This window comes from Mesocricetus auratus, unplaced genomic scaffold (genome assembly GCF_017639785.1).
Source record: "Mesocricetus auratus isolate SY011 unplaced genomic scaffold, BCM_Maur_2.0 Super-Scaffold_100014, whole genome shotgun sequence".
Taxonomy (NCBI): Eukaryota; Metazoa; Chordata; class Mammalia; order Rodentia; family Cricetidae; genus Mesocricetus; species Mesocricetus auratus.
Window position 1 is genome coordinate 2,029,056 of NW_024429197.1, and position 24,526 is coordinate 2,053,581.

At 48.2% G+C, this 24,526-nt stretch overlaps 1 protein-coding gene across 1 annotated transcript; it reads right to left on the bottom strand.

Moving 5' to 3' along the window:
- Positions 1-20,479: 20,479 nt before the first annotated feature.
- On the bottom strand, positions 20,480-23,614 carry Hspb7 (heat shock protein family B (small) member 7). Its single transcript, XM_005081083.4, has 3 exons — positions 23,238-23,614; positions 22,588-22,721; positions 20,480-21,389 (listed from the first exon to the last, which is right to left on the bottom strand). The coding sequence occupies exons 1-3, from the start codon at positions 23,416-23,418 to the stop codon at positions 21,210-21,212; spliced, it is 495 nt and encodes a 164-aa protein (XP_005081140.1). The 5' UTR covers positions 23,419-23,614; the 3' UTR covers positions 20,480-21,209.
- Between the last annotated feature and the right edge of the window lie 912 nt (positions 23,615-24,526).

Sequence of the window (24,526 nt, forward strand, 5' to 3'; positions counted from 1 at the left end):
CTGCACTTACTGTGGTCCAGACACCGTGTTCTTTGTCTTACTTGTTCCTTACACGGTAAAACCGTGTTATTTCTCCTCTTTTTTTTTTTTTGGAGGAGTGAAAACTTTAGGTGCAGAAAGAGTTAAGAAAACTGCACATACTCGCACATCTTTGTGACAGAGCAGAGATGTGAACCAAGTTGTGTCTCCTACTATGGTTTTGGTAATATTTTTGCAGTACTGGGTATCTGCAGCAATTTGGACTGGGTAGGTGACTCTAGGCATGCACATGGTGAATGCACATAGATACATGTAGGCAAAAGACTCAAGCACATAAAAAAAGTAGAGTTTAACAAAAAAATTATCTAGGCATGGTGTTAATCCCACTGATCGAGAATAAGACCACTACCACAGTAAAAAGATAAATTTGAAGTAAGCTTTAAATACTGGCCAGGTGGATGGACTCTGGCCAGGTCCATACCCAAGTTCCTGGGAAATGACCCAGAGTTAAATATGGCAAGGGCTTGGGAAGGAAGCCCCGTAATTCGTTGCATTTCCCATCAGGTTCAATCAAGGGCAAGCATACATCCTGACGTATTTCCACAGCGATCAAGCTCATCCGGTGCAGATGCATCAAACAAACGCTGAGGGGAGTGAAAACTTGTGGCTTGTTATCGCCCACAAACAATAGCCTCCAGCATTTCAGGAGCTATCTGTCTTTGGGCCAGCGGCTTGCTGATCAGAGGCATTTTTGTTTCCTGGATCTCTATGGCATGGTAATTAAAACTTAAAATGTAACTTTGGCTCTCACATCCCTCTCCCCCCCTTGAGTTGTATCCTGAGTCAAATCCCTGACTCTGTAATGGGTACCTCTTTATGTTGGGATCTAAGAACCATCAGTTTAATGGGAACCACTCAGGAACTGTCACTTAGTTAAGGCATCAATGATGCAGGAGCCAACTGCAATTAGGAGAAACAGAAGGGCCAAAGGCCCTGTGATCCCTGATATCTAGAAGGAACCAGAAAATGAGAATGGAGACAGGTATTCACTTAATCTGAGGTCAGCTTTTTCACAATGATTTGTTTTTAGTACAGCCAAGTTATCTCTAATGATTCATTAAGGCTACACAATCACCCCTCTGTTTTACAGAGAGCAGGCTGAGGGCCCTGTCACGCTATAGAACTGTTTCAGCTAATGACTTGGTAGATCTGTGTCTATTTGGTTTTAACAGATACCTTTCCCAGGATGCCAATAGACATTGTAGGTAGCTATTTTGTCTCCTATGCCAGGGGGTTTCCTTATGATCTATCATTACAGCATTTTGGGGGACAAGGGGCAATACACTCTCTTCTTTTTTTTTTAAGATTTATTTATGAATGCAACACTCTGCCTCCATGTATGTTTGCAGGCCAGAAGAGGGCACCAGATCTCATTATGGGTGGTTGTGAGCCACCATGTGGTTGCTGGGAATTGAACTCAGGACCTCTGGAAGAGCAGTAGGTGTTCTTAACCTCTGAGCCATCTCTCCAGCCCCCTACACTCTCTTCTATAACTACTTTAAGCTGAAACTAGGACATGTTGTCATGGCCCAGGGAGACTGGAATGCTAGGCAAAGACAAGGAGGGAATTCAGTTACTGGGGCCTCCATCAGAAGCATCTGGTTCACTACCCAGCTGAAGACACATGGAGCAATGACATGGACTAGACTGGTCCACATCAGCTTTCAGCAAGTCCAGGGCTAGCAGATGTTTGGAATAGGTTGTAGTCTGCAGCTGATGCTTGGATGTGTCTGCCGGCCAAGTGGAAACCTGCTGAGACAGATGTAGACTAGGGACAGAAGTTAAAATTTAGGAACTTAAAGGAAAATATTATATTTGGAATGTTCAGGCCCATAGTCCTAGTAATTATGGAAGGGGAGGAGTCCCAAGACCAGGAGAGAGAGAATACCATCCTCAGGGATAGACAGGTAGGAAAACTTAGGTTGTGTTTGTCTAGAGTCCTTTTGACCTGTGAGAAGGGGATCCAAATCTTATGACTCCCCCGATTCTCTGAAGCTTATATGAATTTCTTAGTTTACAGAAAGACATAAAAGTTTTAGATACATTAGCATCGCCACTCTGTACTGAAATCTACACTGTAGAAAAAGCAGGTAGCATGTGACTGTAAAACAGACTCACACCTTTGAGCCCTAGCAAACACTATAGATTTGGGTTAGATGCATGAACATTGTTTCCTCCATCCAGGGAGCCAGATATAGACCGACAGAGATGTATTTAGCCCAATGAGAAGCATGTTTAAGTCTTTACTTAGAAGACAACCAAAAGAAATGGAAGCTCTTGAGCGTCTGACTGAACAATGACTAGTCAGTGCTCTACCAGCTTATCAGAACTCCGATGATCAATGTTGAAACTTTGAACTTTTGAAATCTTAGTGTAACAACAGCATAAAAGGGCAAATAAATATGAAACATCTTGCATTTTCATATACCTTAAATCATTTACTTATAACTTTACAACTTAAATCATTTTCTGAGACCTACAGAACGAACTTAAACTTTGACATCCTCAGGACTTTACATCTTAGACCCTCAGAACTTACATAAACTCTTTTTATTTTTTATTTTTGGGTTTTTCATGATGGGGTCTCTCTGTGTGACAGTCCTGACTATCCTAAAACTTTGTAGATCAGGCTGGCCTTGAACTCACAGAGCTCTCCCTGCCTCTGCCTCTCAAGTGCCGGGATTAAGGGTGAGTACCAGCCGGGCGTTGGTGGCGCATGCATTTAATCCCAGCACTCAGGAGGCAGAGGCAGGCGGATCACTGTGAGTTCGAGACCAGCCTGGTCTACCAAGTGAGTTCCAAGACAGGCTCCAAAACAATACAGAGAAACCCTGTCTCGAAAAACCAAAAAAAAAAAGGGGGGGGGAGGGTGAGTACCACCGCTGCCTGACACATAAACTCTCACATCTTTACATACCTTAGAAAATTTTCTTAGACCCTCAAAACTTGCATAGACTTTAACATTCTTTCTTTTCATTTAATCATTTACCAGAAACACAAGCAATTATTACTGAGAACAGCCATTTCAAATCATGTTCCTGAAACCTGTTTATCTTTTAATATGAAGCCTGTTGGCAAGACAAACCTGTCTACCTTTTCTCAGTAGGAGACCTAGTAGCTATAGAAAAGGCAAGGCTAGATTTTTAGATATGAAATGAGCTAACAATCTGGCTGTGGCCTTGGGGAAGAACCTGACTGCTGCTAAGCTGACAAAGCTAGCCTAGCCCTAAATGCCACTAGAGATGGCATATAACATGAAGTATAATCCAAATGGCCTAGTATCAATTTAGATGGCAGAGACTACTCCATCACCTAGATGGCCACCCCAGGCTCCTGTGGTTTCCGTGGCATTGGGGGCAGAGGTACCAAGACAGCATCAGTCTTCAGCTGCCAGGCCCAGAAGGTGAGAGACTTTCCTGTGAAGGAGGAACATAGGAGAGACTGACCTTACTTTGTCTAGGCAAAGTGGGGCAATCAGTTCCCCAGTTTCCTGCTTGTCCACAGTTTGGGCTGGATCCTGGTCACAGGGATGGCTGCATTGGGGCAGTCTTACCCAGTGGTTAGCATTACCACAATCAAAGTGGAGACACAGTGGTACCCCATCATCTTCTTTGGAGAGCTCATGATCACCGCTAGGATCTGGAAGTCTCTGTCAATCATAGTATGCTTTCTCCATTAAACATTTTAAATGCCACAGTCATCAGATCTCTGACAGGTTTGAGGACCATTATCTACTAAGTATATCTGTACTAAACAAATCTAGGCTTAACCTTGAAAACATATCTAATGTGACTATAAGATTGATTATTACAGATGACTAAATACTAACCTGTATTTCTTAATTATATATTATATTTTAAAATAAGCTGCATAGGCATGATACCTTCAACAAGAGTAGAAACATATATATATAATAACAAAAACAACTTTAAATTTGTAACTATACAAAAATTCATACCAATGTGAAATATTTGAGACTAGTAGTTAGGTTTTTGTGTGTCTGTTTGTTTTAAAGTAGATTCAATAATCTACCCTTTCCTATATCCCCCTTTTTTTTTTTTTTTTTTTTTTTTTTTTTTTTGGTTTTTCGAGACAGGGTTTCTCTGTATTGTTTTGGACGCTGTCCTGGAACTCGCTTTGTAGACCAGGCTGGCCTCGAACTCACAGAGATCCGCCTGCCTCTGCCTCCCAAGTGCTGGGATTAAAGGCATGCGCCACCAACACCTAGCCCTTTTTCTTTTTTTTAAGATCCCTGAATCTAACCTCCTCTGTTTAGTTTCCTCCCTGACCATGACCAAAAACAACTTGCAATCAGCCCCCCTTAAATGAGACAAGCATCCACTGAATGATGAGCGACCATCCATCCCACCTCTTGGGAATATGGGCATTGTGTTCTCTAGACTGCAAATATGGGCATTGTGTTCTCTAGACTGCAAATATGGGCATTGTGTTCTCTAGACTGCAAATATGGGCATTGTGTTCTCTAGACTGCAAATATGGGCATTGTGTTTTCTAGACTGCTTCCTAGGGGTGACAGCATCTCTAGGAGACCCTTAGACAATTGCTTTGTCCCTGTGTGATGGGAAGTGTAGGACTGGAGTAATCTGTGAGGCTGGACCATCTCAGCTAGCAGCTTTTTTTCCCCCCAATTTTTCAAGACAGGGTTTTTCTGTGTAGCTTTATAGACCAGTCTGGCCTTGAACTCACAGAAACCTGCCGCCTCTGCCTCCTGAGCGCTGGGATCAAAGGAGTGCGCCACCACCGCCTGGCTCAGCTAGCGGCTTTCTTTAAAGTTGTTTTGGATGTAGGTTTTTGAGGAAACTGTAACTGAGCCATTCCAAGATGCTGCATCATTTGGGCTACTTGTTTTGTGTTTCTTCGTGCCCAGTCCTTTTGTTCTGAAAGCATACAAACTTTTAAAGGAACATGCATATCTGCATTAATACAAGTATGGAATGTGCAGTGTGCACATGTCAGCTAAAGATGGTTTGTGTTTGAACAGGTAAAAGACATCTGGTTTTTTGTTGTTGTTATTTTTGTTTTTTGGTTTTTTGGTTTTTCAAGGCAGCGTTTCTCTGTGTAGCCTTAACTGTCCTGAAACTCACTCTGTGGAACAGGCTGGTCTGGAACTCACAGAGATCTGTCTGCCTCTGGAGTGCTGGGACTAAAGGCGTGCACTGCCACTGACAGGCTGACTTCTGTCAGTTTTATAAGTCTGTTTGAACTGTATAACCAAACTGTTGAGGACTCTGCAGCCAACAAGATTTATCATGTCTCATTCAGTCTTGAAGCTGTTGACTCTCAGTTAGAGGGATCAGCATACACGTTACCTGTCCTGTAGTCCTTCCTGGCTTCCTCCCTCATGTCCGCAGCCAAGATTCTCCGGAGGTTTCCCCCAGTCAAATCTGATCTTTATTCATTTTGAAGGAATCCATAGCTTTTTGTTTCCCCCAATGCAACACATCTCCCGACTTCCATTCTGAAGCCCAGACATCTCTGAAGTAGACAGGCTGGTTTAATTCAGCAGTCCCTTCCACAATCCAATGTCTCTCAGCAGCTGCTGGTCGCTCATCAACATTTAATAAAATACCTTATTTTTACTTCAAGAGGGAAGATATAGCCCTCAGTCTGCATAACACAAAACCAAGCTCCAACAGTGCAAGCAACCCAAAACTCAGGATCTGGGACTCATTCACAATCCCTTAGGTTTTTGCAATATGCTTACATCATCTCTTTGGCCACACCCTCGGGAGCATACACACAGTCCGCCTTCTAGATCCCAGCCTGCTCTGTTTCACTGTGGCTGGTGCTTATGGTCCTTACCACATGGCACTGCCATTGCCAAAACTGCTAATGTCCACCACTGCGACTAGATTCTCTTTAGGAACTGAACCCTGCCACACATTTGCAAACCCCAACTTTTTCATGATCCCTTCCCATCTTTAAAACCATTATCACCTGGGTGACTCTTAAATTACAAAGTTTGGTTGCCAGAGCAAGGTACATTCTTACATGTGAATGCATGGAGTTGAAGCTTTCCTTTTACTAAACAAGCATTGTTTTTAAATCCCATCTTTCATAAACTTTGTTTTCAGGACGGGACAGGAATTATATAAAAATCCATCGAAGCTGGGTGTTGGTGGCGCACGCCTTTAATCTCAGCACTCGTGAGGCAGACTCAAATGGATCTCTGTGAGCTCGAAGTCAGCCTGGTCTACAGAGCAAGTTCCAGGACAGCCTCCAAAACAATACAGAGAAACCCTGTCTCGAAAAGAAGAAAAAAACCAAAAAACATTGCAATCCAAAGTATCTCAGAGACCTGTTGTTGCTTCCTTTGTAGATCTACTCCACATGGTCACCTTTAATCAAGATGACAGAGGTAATCGGGCATTGGTGGTGGCGCACACCTTTAATCCCAGCCCTCGGGAGGCAGAGGCAGGCAGATCTCTGTGAGTTCAAGACTAGCCTGGTCTACAAGAGCTAATTCCAGGACAGCCTCTAAAGCCACAGACAAACCCTGTCTCAAAAAACCAAAAAAAAAAAAAAAAGATGACAGAGTTGAAATCACATGACATCCATCCTCTCCAACCCTAGTGAAGATGTGGCAATCCAAAATGAAATCATACCCATGGAATAATTACTATGCTTTGCCGAAAACAAGCATTTCTGACCCTCATCTAACTTATGGTTTTTGTGGGTTTCATCTTTCAAAATGCTTTAAATGCTTTACCTGCCTTTAAGCTCAGCATTCGGGAAGTCAGAGGTAGGCAGATCTCTGTGAGTTGAAGACCAGCCTACTCTACAGAGCTAGTTCCAGGACAGCCAGAGCTGTTATACACAGAAACCCTGTCTCAAAAAACAAACAAACAAAATGCTGTACCCTGTGAGAGCCAAAAGTTACACCTTAAATTTTAATCACTATGCCGTAGAGATCCATGAAACAAAAATGCCTCTGATCTACAAACCCATTGTCCTGAAATGCTATCTGTTTAGGGCAGATAACAAGCCACATGTTTTCAATCCCTCAACACGTTTGTTTGACCCATCCACATTGGATGTACTTGATCACATATGGTCAGGAGGTTCACAGGCAGGAAATACATCAGGATGTATGCTTGCCCCTGATTGGATGTAGGCTGGAGGTATGTCAGGATGTATACTTGCCCCTGATTGGACCTGATGGGAAATTCTTAAGCCTTGTGTAAAGCTTGGTTCTGGGTCATCTTCTGGAAACACAGAGATGGACCTGGCCAGAGCCCGTCCACCTGGCCAGTGTTTAATTAAAACTTGCTTCAAATTTGGCTTTTCCCCATTGTTGGGATTAACAGCCCCTGAGTTTGGGCACCAGAAGACCTTTCAGAAGCCTGAGGCCATTCTTGGTGTGACTCTCCAATAAAAGGGACCCAAAATTTATTTTGAGGGGGAAGGATTTGAGACAGGATTTCTCTATGTAACTTTGGAGGCTGTCCTGGAACTTGCTCTGTAGACCAGGCTAGCCTTGAACTCACAGAGATCCGCCTGCCTCTGCCTCCCGAGTACTGGGACTAAAGGCGTACACCAACAACGCCCAGCTGTGACTCAGAACTTTTAATTAATTAGCTTAATCAGTATGGTTGTCTATGACTATTTCATGTGAATCATTTCATACTCCTAAGCTTTTGCTAAAATTACCTCATTGAAATTGATTGCTAATTTTTTTAACAACATTAACAATGCTAAGATTAAAATATGTTGTGAATGGGGGCCTGGAGACATGACTCAGAGGCTAAGAGCATGGCCTGCTCTTGCTGAGGACCTAAGTTCAACTCCCGGCACCCACTAGGTGGCTCTTGGCCGGCTGTGACTCCATTTCCAGGGGATCTAGTGACATCTTCAGGCCTCCACAAGCACTGCAGATACATGGTAAACAGGCAAAATTAATGATCTGACACATAAAATTAAAAAAATAAAATGTCGTGAATATCCGGGCAGTGGTGGCACACGACTTTAATCCTGCACTTGGGAGGCAGAGGCAGGCAGATCTCTGTGAGTTCGAGACCAGCCTGGTCTACAAGAACTAGTTCCAGGACAGCCTCCAAAGCCACAGAAACCCTGTCTGGAAAAACAAAACAAAACAAAGAAATGTCGTGAATGGTATTTAAAAATAAATATAGTTGTAGCTAAAATATAAAGGACATATTTTTAATAAATTCAGTATCCTGAGATAAAATTGTTTACATTTCTATCACAGTATTTCCTTAAGTACTGATTTTTTTTCTTAGTATCCTTTTTATTTTTTTCTTAGTATCCTTTTACTAAGTGGACATTTAAAAACCTATGATTAAGTATATTTTATTTGACAAAACCTTTGCATTTCAAATAGTCCCTGCCTTAAGCATATAAAATTCATTTAGAGAATGATGCCTACATGAAATATTTCTACTAAATTACATAGTGATTGTATGGTTTTTGTTTTTCGAGACAGGGTTTCTCTGTGTAGCTATGGAGCCTGTCCTGGAACTAGTTCTTGTAGATCAGGCTGGTCTTGAACTCACAGAGATATAACTGGCTCTGCATCCTGAGTGCTGGAATTAAAGGTGTGTGCCACCACCACTGGACAAATATTTAAATCTTAAAAATTTTGGTCTGTTAGATAAACAAATAACATAAACTGGGAGGCAGAGGCAGGAGGATCTCTAAGTTAGAGGCCAGCCTGGTCTACAGAATGAGATCCAGGATAGCCAGAGCTACACAGAGAAACCCTATCTCAAGAGAAAAAAAGTAAAAATAAATAAATAAGTGAGATAGTTATTGATCGAGAGTGGTGGTGAACACCTTCAATCCCAACACTTGGAAGGCAGAGGCATGCAGATCTCTGTGAGTTTGAGGCCAACCTGGTCTACAGGCAAGTTCCAGGTGTTACCTAGAGAGAAACCCTGACTCAAAAAAAATTATTTAAGTTTAAAGTTATAAGTATAACCATTCGTTTTCAGGAAAAATTGTAAGTATAAGTTATAAGTAAATGATTTAAGGTATATGAAATTGATTATCAGTTTATAGCTTATAGGCTGTTACAGTTTGAGCTAATACATCATATCATATTCTCCAAAATAGTAAAAGATAGTCCTTTAAAAAATGTGCTAGTTTTTACTAGTGGTTATTCTAATGAAAAAACAGCTTATGGTATAGATGGTAAGAAATGTGTGGAACAAACAACTCTGGCTTCAGCTCAGATACTCCAGTTATGAGCTGTTACAATGGTTTTTCAAATTCTAGTAAATGATTCATTTAATTGTATACTGACAATCATTATGTTTTTAATGCTCTTCAAATAATAAAGATAGTTCAGTACATTGAAACTAACAAGTCAGGTTAAAATATTATTTAAACAAATTCAAAATACAATTGCCGTGTTTTGTGGGTAACATAAGAGCTCATTCAAACCTTCCCAGCCTACTGGCCAGGGGAAATGAGTCAACAGATAAACTAACAAAGTTGGTCGATTTGACTGGTGGAGACAGCTCTACAGTCTCATCATCAAAATAACAAAAGTCTAAAAAAACAATTTGGTTTAACTAGATAGACTGCTTGTCAAAACTGTCAAACAATGAGGTGTGCCCACAATATTTATCTGTAACTAATTTAAGAGTAAGCCCTAGAAGCCTACTTCCTAATCACTTAAGGTAATAAATGTATACATTCATGTTACAGAATTTGACAAGTTAAAATATGTACACATGGCAGTTGATAGGTAGTCAGGGCTTTTGATGGCCACCACACAAACTGAGACAGTTACCAAGCTTGTGATGGGTCACTGTTTGGAGTGTTTTTCTTTTTTTTTTTTTCAAAGATTTTATTTATTTATTATGAATACAATATCCTGCCTCCATGTACGTTTGCACATCAGAAGAGGGCACCAGATATCTTTACGGATGGTTGTGAGCCACCATGTGGTTGCTGGGAATTGAACTCAGGACCTCTGGAAAGAGCAAGCAGTCAGTGCTCTTAACCTCTGAGCCATCTCTCCAGCCCTGGAGTGTTTTTCTTACATGGGAGTTCTAAAAGTGATAAAGAACAGACAACAGGTCTGGATATTCTAATGAGACATTCAGCTATTTTGTTCTCAATAAAAAATTGATCATAACAAGTATTCCTTATACTCCTCAAGGAATTGTAAAACATGCTCATAGCTCCTTAAAAATACAACTTCTATAAAACTAAAAAGGGACTTGGGAGGCAGAGACAGGCGGATCTTTGTGAGTTCGAGACCAGCCTGGTCTACAAGAGCTAGTTCCAGGACAGCCTCCAAAGCCACAGAGAAACCCTGTCTCGAAAAACCAAAAAAAAAAAAAAAAAAAAAAACTAAAAAGGGGGAGTAATAGTAATGTCACACATCCCCACCTAGTAAGTTTTTACATCTGAAAATGAACTGGCTTATTCCATGTTGCCTACAAATTGAAAAGGCTTAGGTGTAGTAGCCACCCTTCTCCCAGATGTGGAGTTTATTCCAGGAGGTGAGCCCATAGATGATCTTATTCCTAGACATAAAAGAGCCATCTAATTCATCCCCTTGTTAGTGGGACTTGGAGTATCGGGCCTTAGCCACTGGCTCCGCAGGCATGGGAGTAGCTATTCAGACATATTCCACAATGAAACTTAGTCACATGCCAACTGCAAAAATGTCTATAAAATCACCTTTATCTCCACATGATGCATTAAATCATACACTCGTCATTTTAAATTTTAAATGTAGATGACAATAAACAATCTACTAAGACAGATTCTGGCATGATGGAACTCGAGTGACTTTTGCCCAAGTCAGGCGGAGACATCCATGCATTAGGCAGTGGAAAAGACCCAAATTGGGGTGGAGGGATTGTCTGTGTTTTCTTACAGGAAAAGAACAAAGCTTGGTGGCTACCAGAACATTTGGTAAAACACATATGAGCAGAGAAAAACGGGACCCAAAACCATGGAAGCCTACCCAAGCCAGTTCCAGTAAAACATGCTGAACCAGTGTTCCTGACTCTTCAGAAACCTCCCCCAGCCAGTTTCCAAATTTCCTCAACCCACTCCCATCTCTACAGTCTCACCCTGTCTCCTGATAACCCTTCTCTGTACCTAAGCCCTGATAACGTACCTGGTGGCCTGTCAGGATGGCATGCACCACATTTACTCACTCCTCCTAAATTCTGCCCCTGTGTCTCATGGCTTAGAAACAGGAATTAGGCTGGCTCTAAAATAGGTTCTCAGCCTCACCCTAGCTTACCACCCTGCTCCCTTCCATTTTAGGATGCCTTGCTGGATTTTTTTTTTTTTTTTTTTTTTTTTTTACGAGACAGGGTTTCTCTGTATTGTTTTGGAGGCTATCGGTCCAGCCTGGCCTCGAACTCACAGAGATCCACCTGCCTCTGCCTCCCCAGTGCTGGGATTAAAGGCGTGCGCCACCAACGCCCGGCTGCCTTGCTGGATTTTTAATGTTGCTCACATTTGGCTCTTGGGCCATCAAGAGGTTAACTAACTTTGTCAGCCAACAGATCGACTCCCTGACAGCAAAACCTACCCAAACTCACTATCACAGGCTTGACCTCTAGGATCGTGGTCACGCCTTTAGAAGGTGACAACCCACAATCAGGCCGGCCACTTCCCAAGGAGAACCTCCTTCTGCTATCGACAAAATTAAAACGTCTCCCACCGAGGTGCACCCTGCAAGTGCAGTGAAGAGGCTGCCTAAAGGTGCCTATCCTGGGCTTCATGGGGGCATACCTAGTTGCATGAAGGTCAATGTCAAAAACCCTTCCCTCCATAAAAGGACATCATGACGGGCCTAAGCAAGCTTGCCTGCAAAGGCTGGGTTAGCGAGCTCTAGGATATATGTCACAATACCACACAGGGGGACCAGGATCCCTGCTCCCATTCGTGGTGATAGTGTCAATAGCTCACCTTCTTACTTGGAAAAAAAAAAGGAGGAATTGTTGGGAGGATCATTGTTATTTAGAACCTCTTGTAAATATTGTCAGTCTTTTTTAAGAATAGTCTGTCCCCTCTCCAGCTTCCTAATGAATAGAACTTTGGCTCACAGGAAATAGCTAATGGCAAGAAGGAAACATTCCACAATGAGATCACTTAACACCCTCCCTCTGCAACCCTTTAACCTTGCCAACACCTGTTACCTGCTCACCTTCAAGGCCTGGTTACTAGGCAACGACCCCTCCCTTACTGTCGTGCATTCTTCTGGCCCATCCCCCTACCTCATTTCCCCTATTTAAGCCTGTACCAACCTCTCATTAAACGCAGCTCAATCAGCCACGTTCTCCTGCTGCCCATCTCTCTGTGTCTCTCGTCTCATTCATTCCAGGTTCCCTGGGCTCGAACCCGCTGTGCCCTGCTGGCCAGGGCACGTAAGATCCAGTCACGGTCTTCTTCCCTATCCTCTGCCAGGCTCTCAGCTGAGACCAGGCATGGTACCAACCAACACCTTCTACCTATTCTGCAGGGTGCTGCTGCTTATGTCATGGTTTTCCTGAAGCTTGGGAAGGGAACGCGGTGGAACGAGTGACACATAAATAAAGATGATAGCCTTGAGCCACGCTGAGCACATCTGTGACATGGCGTGCAAGCGTCTTTACTGGTGCGGGCTTTGGGGAAGGGCACTGGTTGTACAAGTAACACAGTATGGTCTGAAAAAAAAAAAACAGAAAGACAGCCCTAGGGAAGTTTTTCCTCTTCATGGAAACCCACCCACCCCACACAGATTACCTCATCCCAGAACAAGCCAGGGAGGGCTCTCGGGTGTCCCCCGAGTGATGGTCAGGGCCAGTATATTTTTTGCTGTCACCTTGGCCCAGGTGCAGTCTTGGAGGTGACTGGAAGGATATGGGACAGTAGGGAGGAAATGCTAGGTTCCAGAGACTCCATCCTCAAAGAAGGAAGATTGGGCCCGGGTACAGCTCAGTTGGTAAACTGCTTGCCTGATCCGTATGAAGCAGTGAGTTTAGCGCATGCCTTTAATCCCAGCACTCGGGAAGCAGAAGCAGGTGGATCTCTGTGAGTTCAAGGTCAGCCTGGTCTACAGAGCGAGTCCCAGGACAGCCTCATACTACACAGAGAAACCCTGTCTGGAAAAACCAAACAAAACAAAAAAGCAGAAGTGCCAGGTCATTGACAGGAACATAGTGAATCTGAGACCAGCTTGGGCTACATGAGATCCTATCTCAAATAAATTGAGGGAGCAGTGTGCAGAGACGCAATGGAGCATCATGTCAGGCAAGATGACATAGGTCATCCCAGCACTTGGGAGATGGAAACAGGACCACCAGGCTCAAAGTCATCCTCAGCTATGTAGGGAATTTGAGGTCAGCAAGGGCGACCCTGTTAAAGGAAGATGATGGTAGAGTGTCTGCCTGGCAAGTGTGAAGAAACTCATGCAAGAGGGTCAGGAGAGCTAGGTCATCCTTGCTACTTAGGAAGTTGGAAGTTGTCTGGAGTCTTTCAGATAAAAGAAAATGGAGCTGCGGGAAGAGGGTCATAGGACCAGGTGGCTAACACAGCAGGCTAACACTGCTCCCTTGGGACACAGGACAAATGAGCTTGGATCTTGCCCCAAGTGGGCGTAGAGTCATGGGTGGAAGTGAGCGTGTTAGTCTGAGAAGGGCAAAGCACTTGGGCTTTGTCTCAAACTGTCTCGGAACTCCAGGCAAAACCGCTAAATGTTTACGGGTTTATTCAATGGCTGTGTTTGTTGTTTTTTCATTTAGGGTTCTTTTTCTTTATTGAGGGGACAGAATCTTATGATATAGTTTGAGTGCCAGGATTGTAGGCATGAGGACAAGCTTGTCTATCGAATAACGTTTTTAAATTTAACCAGATTCTGGACACATATGCTGTGTGTTTACTGAACTCCAGGGGAACAATAGTGTCATGTTGTTAGGTCAAAGACACACTTTTTTTGTTTGTTTGTTTTTTGTTTTTGATGGGTTTTGTTTTTTTTTTTTTTTGTTTTTTCCAGACATGGTTTCTCTCTGTAGCTCTAGAACCTGTCCTGGAATTCGTTTGTAGATCAGGCTGGCCTTGACTCACAGATATCCACCTGCCTCTGCCTCCCTAGTGTTGTGATCAAAGTGTGTGCCACCACTGGCCAGCATGGAGACAGACATTTAAAAAATATTTTTTATGCCGGGCGTTGGTGGCGCACGCCTTTAATCCCAGCACTCGGGAGGCAGAGGCAGGCGGATCTCTGTGAGTTCAAGACCAGCCTGGACTACCAAGCGAGTTCCAGGACAGCCTCCAAAGCCACAGAGAAACCCTGTCTCGAAAAAAAAAAAAAAAAAAAAAAAAAAAAAGAAAGCTTCCTGGCTGGCTCTGTAAGATGGATGTGATGGTATACCCACCTGCCATCCCGACACCCAGGAGCCTGCAAGTTGTAGGCTAGCCTGGGTCACACAGACTGTCTCAAAACCAAAATGGTTGAGGCTGTGCAGACAGTGGTGTGCTTGCATCGCACACTTGAAGCACACAGTTTGATTCCCAGCACCTGAAGCATGGAGGTGTACGTCTGTGATCCCAATGCTTGGAATGTGGTAGCAGGCAGACCAGAAGTCCAAAGTCATTGTTTGACGTCAGCCGGGACAGCAAGGGTTGGCTGGAGAGATGGATGAGTAGTTAGAACCTAGACAATCCTTGCAGAGGACCTGAGTTTAGACTTCAGCTCTCCTGACTTCTCACGGCACACATTTACATAGATAAATACACATACACATAAACAAAAAAAATCTTTAAAAAGAAAGAAGGAAAAGGATAAGCTAGGCCGTGGTGGTGCCTGCCTTTCATCCCAGTACTCGGGGGGCAGAGACAGGAGAATTTCTGAGTCTGAGGCCAGCCTGGTCTACAGAGTGAGTTCTAGGACTACACAGAGAAACCCTGTCTTGAAAACGAAACAAAACAAATAAAAACAAAAAGAGAAGAAAGAGAAGGACAGAATCCTGCCCTGCTGACTACAGAACATGGGCAAGCAGGCAGGGAGGAAGCTACAGACTGTACATTCGCTCAGACCAGGGAGAGAAATGGTTTTGACTGGGCACGGAGTAATATAAAAGGCTCGTGTCCACTGGGAAGGTGGATTACACTCTGCCCTCTTCCTGCTGCACACACATCCCCAAGTTAGTGTTAGCGAGGGATCCTCGGAAGAGGCCTGTGGCTGCACAGCTCCTTACCACCAGCAGGTGTCGCCCTATCACCAGCTGGGCTGTGTTTTCCAAAAGCAAAGTTGCGCTCTACTCACCCCACTTTGGTGTGGGGAAAACGAGTGTTTATGCCAAGCATGGTGACTTTTCTGAATTTAGCCACATGGTGAAGGTTTGGGGCTCGGGAACTGTTCTAGTGCGCAGTACAGGCAGCTGTCATTGTGGCTACTGGCTAGCGACTGTACGGGCGGGCGGCATACCACGTAAGGTCAAGCCGGTTCAGTCTGCGCAGAGATGTGATTTTTACTGCTATTTTACAAATGAGGAAACTAAGGCCACAGAGTTGAAACTCTTTGCCCATGGTCACTAATTACTAAAGTGGGGGGGGGGGAGAAAAGAGGGGAGGTGGAGGAAGGAGGATCAGAAAGGGAAGGGAGGAAGTCAGTTTGTAGCCCTTCCCTCATCCTTCTGGCTCCTGATGTGGGGGTTGGGGGGCTCTTCCGGGAGGCATCTCAGAAGACCCTAACCCTTTCCATAGCTCCCAGACTCCCACAGACTGTTCCTAGTTCCCACCTGTGCCAGCTGCAGCCAGGGTGCTCAGGACTGTGTCCACTGTCCTCAGGGACAGAGCCCCTGTCCTTGGATTCGGTCCAGCAAACACAGCCCATTGGGCTCCTAAGACATCTTTGGTCTCAGGATAGATCCTGGGTGTAGATGGGTTTTTCTGCCCCACCAGCCAGGTTCCAAATAACCACACGGAGACTTCTCTTTGTTTTGGTTTTGTTTGTTTGTTTTTCAAGACAGGGTTTCTCTGTGTAGCTTTGGAGCCTGTCCTAGAATTTGGTTCCGGTCCACAGCTGCTGCTCTACCCGGGGTTGGCATCTCCAAAATGCTGGGGCATCTCTGCTGGAGTTTGGTGGTTCCTTCACCAACAGCCTCTCCCCACAGTGACACACTTCCTCCAACGAGGCTGCACCTCCTAAGAGCGCCACTCTTTTTAGGGGGGAGGGCACTGTCCTTCAAACCATCACAGAGTGGAATGGTTTTATTTCACCTTCCAGCTCGCAGTCCGTCATCCAGAGAAGTCAGGGCGGGAGGCCTCGGAGGGGTGCTGCTTACCGCCTAGTTCAGCCTGATTGCTAACTGTGCCCAGGACCAGCAGCCCAAGGGTGGCCCTGCCCACGGTTAGCGGGCTCTAGCCTATCAATAGTCAACTGAGAAAATGTACCACAGACTTTTGTACAGGTCAATGAAGTTCCTTTTCCAAAATGAGTCTGGCTTCTGTCAAGTGGACAAAACAAGCCAGTGCACCTAGGAAGTTGGTCTCACGTTAAGCTACTCTAAGGAGACGGGTGGGATAATTATCCCTTCAAGGAGATGATGTCCTTGTCCTTCCCATTCCTGACCCCAGTGCAGCCCCTGTGACCCACCGTGAGGTTTGACTGAATCCTGACTCGGGAAAGTCCAATGCTGTGGAATATTCCTTTACACTGGGTGAGTATATGTTGCTGTGATTGGGGTTTAATCAACAAGGTGACCGGCCAATAGGTGAACAGGAAAAAGTTAGGCAGGAGAGCCAAACTGAGAATGCTGGGATGATGAAGGGCGGAGCCAGAGGAGTCAGTAAACAGAGAGGGAGCAGGAGACGAATGTGCCATGCTGATAAAGGTACCACAACGTGGCAGAGAATAAATAAGGAGTATGGGTTGACTTAAAATGTAAGAGCTAGTTAGTAACAAGCCTGAGCTATTGGCTCATCATTTATAAGTAATATTAAGCCCCCGCGTCAGCTGTCTGGGACAGGAAGCATCTGCCTACAGTCTAGCTTTAGCTTCTTGTGTTTTGTTTTGGTTTTGCCCCTCTCTTCAGATGCTGCACAGAACTTAGTGCACTTTCGGTGCGTTTTCTCTGGGTACACAGGATTTCCTTAGTCCATCACCAAAGCGGTAGTTCTCAACCTGTGGTTGGGGGGGGGTCAAGCAACCCTTTCACAGGGGTCACCTAAGACCAGCAGAAAACACAGATATTTAGGCCATGACTCACGACAGTAGCAGAATATGATTCACAATAGTAGCAAAATCAGAGTTATGAAGAAATAATGCAGCAGAAATAGTGTTATGGTTGGGGGTCACCACAGCATGAGGAACTGTATTAAAGGGTCACAGTGTTTGGAAGGCTAAGGACTGCTGTTTCAGAGCTCTCCTCGCCACCGTGCTCAGGTGGCTGATTTCTTGATTTCCGCGATGGCTTAACTCCCACAGCTTGGTTTTTGTTGTTGTTTTTTCCTGCCCCTCCATTCTCCTCCTGGTGAGATTGGCAGCTGCCTGCCCTGGGGTTTTTCTTTTCAACTCTAATAAAATTATCCTCTATGCATAGACCCTGACTTTGCTTGACTTTCAAACTTTTCCTACCTTTCAATTCTCTGTTGGGGCAAACAGACCCATTCTTGCATGCTCTAAATGGTTTCTAGCTCACGGAAGGCCCCAGATAAGCACCTGCTTTCTGCTCAAGAGAGAGCTAAGGCTTCCAGAGGCTCCCTGCCTCCACCCTAGGGCTTGCAACGCGTCTTCTCAGAGGTGCTGCAGGAGTGGGGCGGGGGAGTGCAGTGCAGGGGTTAAGCTCCACCCCTCAGCTGCTTTAACCTGGAGGGGAGGACCAGCCCAAGTACAAGCCCTTCTGAGCCTGGAACAGTGTGGTTACAGGAGGCACATCGACTTAATGCGTGTGCGCAATGGCACACGGCTCGGGGACAGAGGAGGCCAGATTTGGCCCTTAGGTGGTCTGACTCCCAGAGCCCATGAGGGACCCTCCCCTCGTTACTGATCTTTGATCTTTTCCGTGCCGGGTCTGGGAGCAAGAGGGACAGACCGGGGCTCAAGCAGAGAGCACCCAAGGGTGCTGGTCTGGGAGAGGAGAGCTGGACTACGGTGGGAACTTTTGAACACTGTTAGTAAGTGACTCTGGGTGAGGGCCAGCCCTCTCTGAGCCTGGACCTCACCATCGTTGGACCGAATCCCAGCGTGGCCAAGCTGGAGGGGCCAGCACTAGGCATGTGCTATTTGCATGGTGGAAACCCCCTGCAGACAGTCTTGAAGGGGATGCACACGCCTCAGGCTTGGGACCCTACTTTTGCTGTTGTTGTTTTGTTTTAGACAGGCTCTACTGTAGGTCAAGGCCAGCCTAAGACCATGCAGCCAAGGAGAACCTTGAATGTCTGATCCACCTGCAATGGATCCCAGAGTGCTGGGATTTCAGACATGCACCGCCGGCCCCCAGACTCCAGACTTTGCTAGGCAGGCACTTTATCAAGCCACAGCTAGGACTCCGATCTTGAGACTAAACTTAATGGGTCGGTGTGGCTGGGGAAGGACGGAGCCTTTGGAAGCTGGGCGCCTTGTGGTACTCTCTCAACCTGATCCCTGGGGCAGCACCTGGCTTGGCTCCTCTGAGGGCTACATCTTTTCAACATTTCCTGGCTGGTATACGACAGGTCTTTCCTCAAAGTTACAAGGTGTAGGACTCCTCCTCTCCACTCTGCAGAAGTAGGGGCTTCCACGTCTGCCCCCAGAGCTGGAGCGTGTTCACCCGGGCAGACTCAGCAGAGGGTTTTCCTGAACCCCAGGCACATACTCAGTCAGATCCCAGCAATGGCACGTCCGAGCTGGACAACTTTGGATCACTTGCTTGACCCCTCTGAACCTCCACATCCATCTGTGTGAGGCGATAATAGCATCGTAGTCACAGGATTGTTGGGGTGCCTGGCACATGCTGGGCACTCAATGAATGGGGTTCCCAGAATTAAACTCCACCAGTGGGGGAGGGGTGGAGGGCCTGCAGCCAGGCCTATATTTAGTCTAGAAAGGGCGGGCCAGCCTGGTGCCCCAGCAGGCGGAGCCGAGGAGAGACTCCTGGATGGCCGCCCCCACATTCCCCGCCCTCCCGGTCAGCAGGGTCACCTTGGCTGGAGTGACAGCCCAGGGCTCCCTTAGACCAGAAGAACCTGGTTTCCAGCGGCAGGAAGCTGCCTGTGCAGGGGCGGCGACCTGTGATGGTAGACACACACCCCACCCCACCCACCGCTGGAGACAGTCCCCCTTCCAGCGCTGGCTCTCCCGCTCGCTGCCGTGGTCTTTTCGCCAAGGTGAACCTGACCTCGGGTGGGGGGCGAATGGGGAAGGTTGTCAGCCCCGCCCCCCGCCCCAGCCCCGCGCCGATGAGTGTTGGGGCTGCAAATAGCCCAGCGGAATCTGTGACTCACAAGGCTGGAAATACTGCACCCACACCTCCCCTCCCAGCTCCGACCGATCGCAGTGGCCAGCGGAGCGGCTCTGGGGAGCAGTCGGCGGCGACTGATTTCAGTAGCTCCTGGGGTGTATGAGGAGAGAGGAGAACCCCACCACCAAGACTCCAGGAGGTGGCCATCTAGCCCCTCACCCTGCGGTTGACCCTACCCCAGGTGACTGTGTCTTCGGAGCTGTGTGACCTTAGGCCAATCACTTAGCTTCTCTGGGCCTCAGAGGCCCCATCGAGAAGAAAGACTTCAAGAAGGGACATTGTGGCCCTTGGCTTGGGACAGCGTGGAACACAGTGCTGGTACCGAGTCCAGGTCAGACATTCCTCTTGAAGGAAAGAATGAATACAAAGGGCGGGCAGCCAGGAGACAGGGTGCTATGAGCTGCTGTGTAGAATAACCACGGATTTCCTCAGGCAGGTCTGGGGAGATGGGAGGGCAGAGTTTCCATTTCAAGCCTTAGGCTCCTTCCCCAAGTCCAGATGTCCTCCCCACCCACCCAGCCCCTCCTCCCAGGTAGAACTCCAGGTGGGGTCTCCACAAGTCTGTCATGTTGTCCTTTTATTGTGTATAGGGTCTAGAGACCAGACTCCCATAAATGCCCACCCTCCCTGTCCCCAGAGTCCTGAGACAGCAGGAGTCAGAGGGCCCGGGGACCCCAACTAATGGAGAACTTCCCCCTCTCACACCTGCTTCGACCGTGGGAGACAGAGTGAGAGCCGGGGTCAGAGCCCTGGCCTCCCAGGGTCTTTGCCCTGGACTTGGAGGGCAGAAGGGGTCTGGGTTGGGGCTCTTCCTGTGGCCACCCTGTGCAGGAGATGCAGGGCATGTGACTCTAGGGAGTTGGAGTCAGGGGAATTCTCCCAGCACCCAGAGTTGAGAGGCTGAGAGCAGCCAGGCATTGCTATGCTCAGAGCCAACCTTCAGCCACAAAAGCGAGCGTCCCACTGGCTCAGAGACGTCCCCATTGAGGAAAATAGATGCCAAATCTGATTCTAGAACATTTTTGAATTGGGCTTCAACCAATGGGAATGAGTGTTGAAGGGACAGGACAATGGCGGTGTTTGTGTGGGTAGATTCATACGTTAGCTCTTGCTCTCACTTCCGAAGGGGACCCTCTCTGCAGGGGGAGCCACCCAGGAGCCTAGGGACCCAGTGTGGCCTAGCGCACCAGCAGCTGGAGACAGGAGCCTCATGCCATTTTAATAAACCCCACCTGGGTACAGGTGTCCTTGCCTAGCACAAGTAGCTGACAGGCAGCCCTGGGTTGGGGACTTAGAAAGTTGCAGCCCTGGGAGTGGACAGCCATGGCTATCTGGCTTGCCTGGGGTAGTCCACCCGGGCCAGCAGCACTGCTTGTGACCAACTCCTATATTCCACTTGCCAGGAGGGTCCATGGTCCCCTGCCCTGCAGAGATGTCTCTCTGCCCATTGATCATTTGCTGGGCCCCCATCTTTCTCCCCAAGTTCATACTTTAACCCCTCCATTGTGAACTAAGACAGGGAGGTCCTATCTGGGTGAGGACAAGAGGGTCTTGGGTCTGCCATGGGTGGAGAGGAGGGCCCTAGTTTTAGGGGGGTGACCCACCTGGGGCCTAAGAGTGTGTGGAGTGACCGGGCCTGGGCTGAGATGTTCTGGGGGTCATCGTCAGGGGTCAGGATGACCTCACCAGCAGGCCAGTTGAGGAGATGGGGGGAGGGCAGGGGTTGGGAGACCCTCAGATCTTTATCTCCGTCCTGAAGGTCTGCTGGACGTGTTCTGTGGGTGGGTGGCGCCGTGCCCGGATGGTGAGGCTGCCATCCTCTCGAAGGGCCGAGGTCACCGACGTGGGGTCCACATCATCTGGCAGTTGGCACTTGTGAGCAAAGGTGTTCATGACCGTGCCGTCAGCCGCCAGCTGGGGAAGGAGTGACAGGTCAGGAGGGGCTGTCCCAGCCCTCGCCCCATCCTGGGTCCTGGTCATGCCCAAACCAAGCCAGAATCTCTGCTTTGCTGTCGGCCCCCAGTTACGCCACTACTATCAGGTGTGGAAGAGCTGGCCAGGGGTGTGGGGTGGCCAGGAGCCAAGGGCTCTGCAGAGGGGCTCCGGAAGTCCCAAGGGGAGCTGGGTGTAGGGTGGGTGAGGTGGGGGCTCCATAAGGGTTGAGCTTGCATAGGAGTAGCGGGAAGTCTTGAGCCATGGTGGGGAGATGACACAGCTGTGCCCTCTGGATCCCCAGACACCCTAGTGTCCACCACCAGGGCCACCGCCCTCCCCCGCAGTCCAACTAGCACATAGTGTCCATCGGAGCCGACTGGCTGAGTCACCCTTGGGACATGGGGCTGGCATGTGCAACCAGTGGCCCACAGTCCTCGAACCCCTGGCGGGGCTTCCTAGTATCCGGCCCTAATTAGGGGAGCTAGCCAGGCTTGGGGGGCGGTCAGGGAGGCCTTGGCAAATGTCCTCTAAGAATCAGCATGGTCCTAAGGACTGCAGCAGCCACTGTCTGGGCTGGCCGTGTCTTCCCTGATGATCTAGCTACCCTGAGACTCTGGCTAAGTAAGGTACGTGGGGTTCAGGGTGGGTGTGACTCTGAGCTCCGTGGCTTCTGCTCAGCCTCAGGCCCAGTGCGGAGGTGCCAAAACAGGACCCACGCTTCTGGCTCTGGGATGAAAGAGGGGTGGAGGGGTGGCATGAGTGGACGGTGCTGCCCAAGTCGGATCAGCCTCTGTCACCTTCTTCTAGCTTCTGCCGAGGAGCCGTCCTAACTCCCATGGTCACTCTCCTTCTCTCCTCACCCTCTCAAGTCCCAACCACTCGGGTTCCCTTCGGCCCACACCCCAAGATCCCTCTCTCATCCCTGAAGGATCCCCAGGTGCCATGACTCGGGCTCCAGAAGACAGGTTCTTTGAACCTTAGGTTGGAGAGGGCCGTGAAGGTCCCTGGCCTGTGAGCCCACAGGAAACCGGCTGCAGTTTGTCCTGGGGGAGTGCAGACAGGCAAGGGAACACTAGTCAGAATAAGACAGGTGAAACTAGGGGACACAGAACCAGCTAGACCAGGCAGAGTTCAGGGGAAGGTGGGGACCCTGGGGTGGGGCAGGGTTAAGACTCACCTTCTCAGCCCGCACCTCGATGTGGTTGTTGGAGGTGGTGACAATAATATCTTCAGGGGAAAAGTCTCTCATGTCCACTGTAAACTCGTAGGTATCCCCGAGGGTTTTGATGTTGCCTTGTCCCCCAGGTCGGGCTGTGGGCAGAACTGCTATAAGCTGGGTACCGAGAAAGCCCTGAGCCTGAAAGCCTGGGTCTCCGCTCTTCTCTTGGGGAAATGAGTGGTTCCCCTAGACAGCCCCCCTTGTCATCTTTCAGCTTACCATGAGGGGAGTCGGGGTGGGGGGCGAGTCTCACTCTATTTAATCTGTAACTATACATGCAAATCCCTCCTTTATCCAAGGCCTGGAAGCTCTGAGGGACCAGACACCCCTCAATCCCAGCCAGCCCTCTACGGTTCCCTTTAGGACGTGGGCTATGTGGGACTACTAGATTCACATCTCACCCTAAGGTCACCATGGTCCCCAGGAGGTCCACCTGCATCATAGCCATATCTGTCTTGGTGGCCAGGTCTGTCTTGGCAGCCACAGGTGCCTGGAACCCATCCAGCACCTATTCCCGGCGGGTGGGTGGCCACAGCCTGCTCAGAGATGCCCTGGAGTAGACGCTCCTACCTGTGTCTCTCCCCTCCCCTCAGAACCCCAGCACTTGCCTGGGAAGGCCAGGGGCTCAGAGTGGGGCCGCATGAAGCTGCCAAAATCCTCTGAAAACATGCTCAAAGCCTTCTCCATGGGCGGGTCCTGAGCTGGGAGGGCCCGGGAAGCCGAAGAGGAGGAGGAGGAGGAGTGAAAGCTTCTCTCCGCTCTGAAGGCAGAGGAGGTCCGGTGGCTCATTCGCAGGCGGCAGGGACCCTGTCCAGGCAGGGGCTGAACTGAGAAACGTGTGGGTGCAGACCTCCAGGGAAGCGTGCTGGGGCCACGACTGCCAGTGCTTTATAAGGCCCGACTGCCCCTGGGCCCGAGGCCAGCCCCTTGTCTGTTGGCTAAATTTAGGCCTCTTCATGGCCCAGAGGGGCCTGGAAATCTTCTTGGTAGAAACGGCCCTGCTGACAGCCTGACACACGAGGGCTGGGTTGGAGGGCTGAGCTCATCGCCTGGTACTCCAAGCCCAGAGCTCCAGCCCCAAGGGCCTCTGTAGTGGCCAGGGCAGGGGGTGGGTCCTGCCCTGTGCCTGCCCCGGGACTTTGTAGTTTGCTGTTTCCCTCCCTAGCCAGGGACCTGACTCTCCTCTCAGACTGGTTCTCAGGGCCTGTGCCTCCCTTATCAGACTCCAGAGGAGAGGGTGTGTGCAAGAGCTCTGCCCGACTCTTTGTGGGATGCTCGCCGTTCCAGGTCCAGCTATCTCCTCAGAAAGGTTGAGACAGCCCAGGGAGGGGGCCTAGAACACATAGATGACCCCTGTCAACTCCCATGGGGACTCGAATCTACCCCCCTCCCTCCCATCCTTGCTCTCAGAACCAGTAGTGGCAGAATAGCAGAAGGCTGGCAGCTGGTGGGGTGGGGATGGGGGAGAGAGGGTTGGGCCCAGCTTCAGGGAAGGGGCAGGTAATTCGATAATTATCCCTAAAGGTCTAGGGGGCTAAATTGCTGGCAATAGTCCCTACACCTCAGACTCAGGGGAGTTGCCTGCCCAGGATCGTGGTAGTCACATGATTTCCTATCCAGGTAAAAGAGAACACTGGGACCTCAGGGTATCCCTGGGCTGCTGTTCCCTACTACCAAAGCCCTTTTTGATCTTCCACGGCTCAAAAAGAGGGTCTTTTAGGTCAGTTTCTCAACCAGGAAGTAGAGCCTCCATTCCAGATGTTCCTGACCCTTGTGTCCAAGAAGTCCCTGACTACTGAGTAGGACCCCAGACTCTCTGACGCTGGGCAGAAGCCAGAAGCCAGGTGGCCAATCGGTCCATCAAGCAGTTTTCTTTTTTTTTTTTCTTTTTTCTTTT

Excerpts from the sequence above, each read along its gene's own strand:
- Hspb7 (XM_005081083.4), bottom strand. The coding sequence starts at position 23,418 with ATGAGCCACCGGACCTCCTCTGCCTTCAGAGCGGAGAGAAGCTTTCAC. Across the intron at positions 22,722-23,237 it reads TGAGCCCCTGGCCTTCCCAG|CCCGACCTGGGGGACAAGGC; the intron begins GCAAGTGCTGGG and ends TTCTGCCCACAG. Across the intron at positions 21,390-22,587 it reads TCGAGGTGCGGGCTGAGAAG|CTGGCGGCTGACGGCACGGT; the intron begins GTGAGTCTTAAC and ends CTCCTTCCCCAG.